This window comes from Sinocyclocheilus grahami, unplaced genomic scaffold (assembly GCF_001515645.1).
Source record: "Sinocyclocheilus grahami isolate Dianchi unplaced genomic scaffold, SAMN03320097.WGS_v1.1 scaffold122.1, whole genome shotgun sequence".
In the NCBI taxonomy this organism is placed as follows: Eukaryota; Metazoa; Chordata; class Actinopteri; order Cypriniformes; family Cyprinidae; genus Sinocyclocheilus; species Sinocyclocheilus grahami.
In genome coordinates this window covers 676,618-682,637 of record NW_015505301.1, presented here as the reverse complement: position 1 = coordinate 682,637, position 6,020 = coordinate 676,618, and the positions used below count along the sequence as shown (strand labels likewise).

Genomic DNA, 6,020 nt, shown 5'->3' with positions numbered 1-6,020 from the left:
AATTCTTTAAAAATCCTACAATGTGATTTTCTGGATTTTTTTTTCTCATTTTGTCTCTCATAGTTGAGGTATACCTATGATGAAAATTACAGGCATCTCTCATCTTTTTAAGTGGGAGAACTTGCACAATTGGTGGCTGACTAAATACTTTTTTTCCCCACTGTATATATATATAGGGGGCTTAAAGTTCTCCGGCACCGTGCCGGTTCGCCTACCAATGGTATGAAAGAAGCACAGCTTTTGTGCTCTTATAAACACAAGATGCGCATAATAGTATCCAATTGCAGAGTCACAGCCCTAATGAATGGAGAAGTGCGACACGTTGAAAAAGCTGCAAGGCGCAATGGTCAAAGATGTCCATCTAGCACCTATTTACATAGAAAAACTAATTAAAAAGCACCGGAGCTTTGTAAACATCTCCATAAGAACGAAATGATTGCCAGAACAAATTTACCGGGATTTTTGAAAAGGTCCTGAACGGTTTTAAAAGCACCCGCCGGCAGAAACATAAATCGGCACCTAAGAAACGGACTTAAAACGGAGACTTTTGAAACTGATGCATGGCTGCCCACAAGTAGATGCATCCGCCGTCTAAATAATAGGGAATCTACCTATATATCTATGGTTGTATTTGTATAAATGCTTTTTCGATTGTGTAGTGTGGACGGAGATCGTTTCTGAAATGCAGTGAAAACACCAGTGTAGATGAGGAACGTTTTCATTTTAAAACGGCAATTTAAAACGAAAATGCACTAGTGTAAACAGGGCCTCAGTCTCAGGTGTCCCTAGAATGTGTCTGTGAAATTTCAGCTCAAAATACCCCACAAATCATGAATTATATAATTTTGAAAATGTCTATTTTGAGTGGAAGCAGAAACACGCTTTTTCTTTTCTTGCATTTAGTCTCTTTAAATGCAAATGAGCTGCTGCTTCCCTCCCCCTTTTCCAGAATAGGGCTGTGCCTTTACAGCTTGTACCTCAAATATTCTGCCAAAAAACATCTGTTTGGTTTTGATTATCATGTCTATCGCATTGAAATCATGCATTTTAAACCATATTAGTTTAAACTTCTGATATACGGATTTCTGAGTGCACACATCCGAAGCACACGCACAGAAAGCGGCTGTCACTCGGAATGTGAGTTCTAAAATTAGTTCTCTTTCATGTCTTATTGCACTTAAACTGTCAATACACATAAGTTTGTTAAAAACACATGAGTTACAAAAACAGTCAATTATGTCTGTGAAGGTAAACAGCTGGGAAAGAAATTGCATGTTTATATTACCGTACTGGCCCGAATATAAGACGACCCTGATTATAAGACGACCCCCCCTTTTTCCAGATGTACCTTTTGGAAAAAAGCTTTTTAAAAACCAAATCTTGTTTTTTCTCAGTAAAACACATTTTGTCTTCAGTTATTTTCATATTGCATATTTTTCCTATTTTAATTTTTGTTTTGAAAGTATGGTAAAAACTGTCACATTTAAAAAATATACACTTTTTGATATACCATTAAAAAAAAACAGGTAGCCCATCTGAATTAGGACATTTAGGCTATCCATCTAATATAGGAGTATATCTAACAGTAGAAGTTAAATCTTACTGTAGTCTTCAAATCTGGGTACTGTCTTACGTTTTAAAATCACAAATGGAGTTTGGTGCCATCGGGCTAACGTGACCGTCACTTCTCATGCAGCTGTAAGGTTTTCTGCCTCTTTTGTTTTACTCACGATCTTTACAAGACGCATTACATTATGTATTTCATGGCACACTCGTTTTATGCGTATTTGGCGCCACCTATTGTTATGAGTGTATTATTGACATGTCAAAGTCTAGACCCTGAAAATAAGACGACCGCGTTTTTTCGGATGCATTTCCGAGAAAAAAATATTGTCTTATATTCGGACAATACTGTGTGGCAGCAGCATAATATACAGTAAGTAAATCAATAAATCCACCACTCTCTTGTATCCTCTGAGTCTGGGACTCTAAATAGTGTTCTGTGCTTGTCAGTCCAGCCAAAGACAGAAAAGTTAGCATGCTTTGCTTGAACTTTCGCCATGGCGTTAAAACTGGTACACCCGTTGTCACTTGCGAAAAGACAGTTATGCCGGAATTATGCCGTAGTATTCTCGTACCTTCGTAAAATTTACATTAAACCACTGATGTTACATGGACTATTTTAACAATGTCCTTACTACCTTTCTGGGCCTTGAACGTGTCAGTTGTGCTGCTTTCGATGCAGGGTCAGAAAGCTCTCGGATTTCATCAAAAATATCTTAAAGTGCCCCTATTATGGATTTTTGAAAATTACTTTTCATGTAGTGTGTAACACAACTTTAAGTGAATGAAAACATCCTGCAAAGTTTTAAATCTGAAAGTGCACTGTGTTTAAAGTTATTGTCTCTCGAAAGAAAGTCGACTCTGAATCATTTAAATGAGTTGTTTTTAAAATGAATCCCAAGCCGTTTCATGTTGACGTCAACATGAAACGGCTTGGGATTCATTTTAAAAACAACTCATTTAAATGATTCAGAGTCGACTTTCTTTCGAGAGACAATAACTTTAAACACAGTGCACTTTCAGATTTAAAACTTTGCAGGATGTTTTCATTCACTTAAAGTTGTGTTACACACTACATGAAAAGTAATTTTCAAAAATCCATAATGGGGCACTTTTAAGATATTTTTGATGAAATCCGAGAGCTTTCTGACCCTGCATCGAAAGCAGCACAACTGACACGTTCAAGGCCCAGAAAGGTAGTAAGGACATTGTTAAAATAGTCCATGTAACATCAGTGGTTTAATGTAAATTTTACGAAGGTACGAGAATACTACGGCATAATTCCGGCATAACTGTCTTTTCGCAAGTGACAACGGGTGTACCAGTTTTAACGCCATGGCGAAAGTTCAAGCAAAGCATGCTAACTTTTCTGTCTTTGGCTGGACTGACAAGCACAGAACACTATTTAGAGTCCCAGACTCAGAGGATACAAGAGAGTGGTGGATTTATTGATTTATTTACTGTATATTATGCTGCTGCCACACAGTATTGTCCGAATATAAGACAATATTTTTTTCTCGGAAATGCATCCGAAAAAACGCGGTCGTCTTATTTTCAGGGTCTAGACTTTGACATGTCAATAATACACTCATAACAATAGGTGGCGCCAAATACGCATAAAACGAGTGTGCCATGAAATACATAATGTAATGCGTCTTGTAAAGATCGTGAGTAAAACAAAAGAGGCAGAAAACCTTACAGCTGCATGAGAAGTGACGGTCACGTTAGCCCGATGGCCAATTGGATACTATTATGCGCATCTTGTGTTTATAAGAGCACAAAAGCTGTGCTTCTCTCATACCATTGGTAGGCGAACCGGCACGGTGCCGGAGAACTTTAAGCCCCCTATATATATATATATATAAAACCCCAATTCCAGAGAAGTTGGGACGTTTTGTAAAATGCAATAAAATCAAAGATCTGTGATGTTCCAAAATTTTCACTGACCAACGTAAATGTACTTTGTAAATATGAACAAATTTTGTTTTTGATGGCTGCAACACACTCCAAAAAAGTTGGGACGGAGGCAAAATAAAAGTAAAAATGTTATAGAATATCCACGTTAAACTGTTTTAAAATAGTTCACAGTAAGCAGGTGAATTGGTAATAGGTCAAGGTATCATGTTATATACATGGTATATAAGGAGCATCTCAGTCTTTGCAAGCAAAGCTGGATAATGGCTCATCACTTAACACTTTGAGAAGTGTCAAACAAATCAAAAATCACATTTCGCAATGCAAAATTGCAAAGAAATTTGTCTTTCACCAAGTACCATACATAATATTGTGAAAAGATTCAGGGAATCCAGAGAAACCACAGTACATGTAGAGCAAGGCAGGGAACCTCAGTTGAATGTGCTTGACCTTTGAGCCCTTAGATGGCATTACATAAGAAACTATCATGCTGCAGTGTGAAATATAGCCACATGGGCTCAGGAGTACTTCAGAAAATCACTGTCATTTCCCACAGTCTGCTGCTACATCAAGAAATGCAACTTGAATATCTGTTACTCTAGGAGAAAGCTATACATCATTTCTATGCAGCGATGCTGCCAGGTTTTCTGGGCCAGAGCTCATCTCAGATAGTCAAAAAGACAAAAATGTGTGAGGTGCTCAGATGAGTCGACATTTCAACTTGTTCCCGGGAAAAATGGATTTCGAGTTCTCAGTCCCAAAGACAAAAGGGACCATCCAGACTTTCATTAGCGACAGAAGCAAAAGCAAACGTCTGTCATGGTATGGGGGTGCAGCAGAGCAAACAGCATGGGTGACTGGCATATGTGCGAAGGTACTATTGACATGGAGGCATATACTGGGATTGTACAGAGACATATACTGCCATCAAGATGACATCTTTCATGGGAAGTTCATGGTTATCGGATCAAGACAATGCCAGGTCTCATTCTGCATGTGCTACAACAGCGTGGTTTCGTAGAGACTGAATGTGCTAGACTGGCCTACCTACAGTGCAGATCTGACTCCTATTGAAAAAAATTTAAATTAATGTATGTGTCATGAAAAGGAGAATCAGACAACGACGATCACAGACTGCTGAGCTTTTGAAGTCTTGTATCAAGCGAGACTGGACAAAAATTTTGCTTGCAAAACTTTAACAATTAGTATCCTCAATTCCCAAACAATGAAAAATTGTAAATAAAAGGAAGGTTGATGTGACAATATTAAACATGCCTCTGTTCCAATTTTTTTTGAGTGTTGCAGCCATCAAAATCAAAATTTGTTCATATTTACAAAATACATTTACGTTGGTCAGGGAAAACTTTAGAAATCTTTTCTTTCTACTTTTGTCAATTAAATAAAAGTTAAAGAAAATGAACAAATCACAGATTTGTGATTTTATTGCATTTTACAAAATGTCCCAATTTCTCTGGAATTGGGGTTGTGTATATATATAATAAGCTGCAAAATGCCAAAATTGCTCAACCAGACAAAGTAATCACTTACACCTGAAGTACCTCCCCTTAACACAAATGCTCCATCCTTGTTTCCAGTAATCTGGCAGCACACTTTGACTATGACACAATCCCTTCTGTAGCTGTCGGGCTCATGTCAGCCTTGCATTTAGTACACAATGGCACTTACTGTACCACCACACGACTCATGAGATGGTTACAGTGAGCACAAAGCCCATACATAATCTCAGCACCCTGTCTCTCGCTTTCTAATCCTCTTTTACTCTGTCATTCCTCTTTTCTCGCTCTCTTTCCTCCACCTCTCAGAAGACTGACCCACTGTGCAGTTAGCAGTGTAGACACAGAGCAGTTCCAGGGCTGCTGTCATGGTGAGATCGTCGAGCAGGAACCAGGGCCACAGAGCCATCAGCACCGCTACCAGACGCAGCTCTGTAGCCACAGCCTGTTGAGACAAAGCTTGGCGGCATCAGTCAATACTGCATATTTAAGTGCATATTTTGAAAATCTCAAAATGAACTATATTTCTAAATTAATTCATACTACAATTTTTTTTCCACATTATTATACTAACTCAATGATCATTTGTCAGGGACTGCAATCTGCCTGTGGCACATGTAAATAATATTATTTATATTAATCCTTTTTTTAAACTTTTTTCTCACATTATTACACTAGCTCAGGGCTGTTTGCTTTCACTTAAGACTACCATCAGGGACTGCAATCTGCCTGTATGGCTAAATCTGACACATTTACATGTACAGCTGATGTCAACAAACTTAATATAGATTAGGTATTTTTTTCTATTTACTTGCATGTCATCTGACCAAATTTTTTTTTTTAATTATTGAAATAATAATTAAAAATAATAAACAATTATTACTATTAAAATATATATTATTAAAAATATATTATTATCATTTTAAATAATTAAGATTTTTGCATGTACTCAGGTTTTCCATTGATTTGGGAAAAATTATAACTAAATTACACACACACACACACACACACACACACACACACATATAT

General features: G+C 37.4%; 1 protein-coding gene across 1 annotated transcript in view; it reads right to left on the bottom strand.

Moving 5' to 3' along the window:
- Positions 1–6,020, bottom strand: part of LOC107589960 (rotatin) — a 76,430-nt gene that overhangs the window by 7,204 nt on the left and 63,206 nt on the right. The window contains exon 44 of the mRNA XM_016278551.1: positions 5,310–5,436. Within this exon, the coding sequence (XP_016134037.1) occupies positions 5,310–5,436 (127 nt within the window). The remainder of the gene's footprint in view (positions 1–5,309; positions 5,437–6,020) is intronic.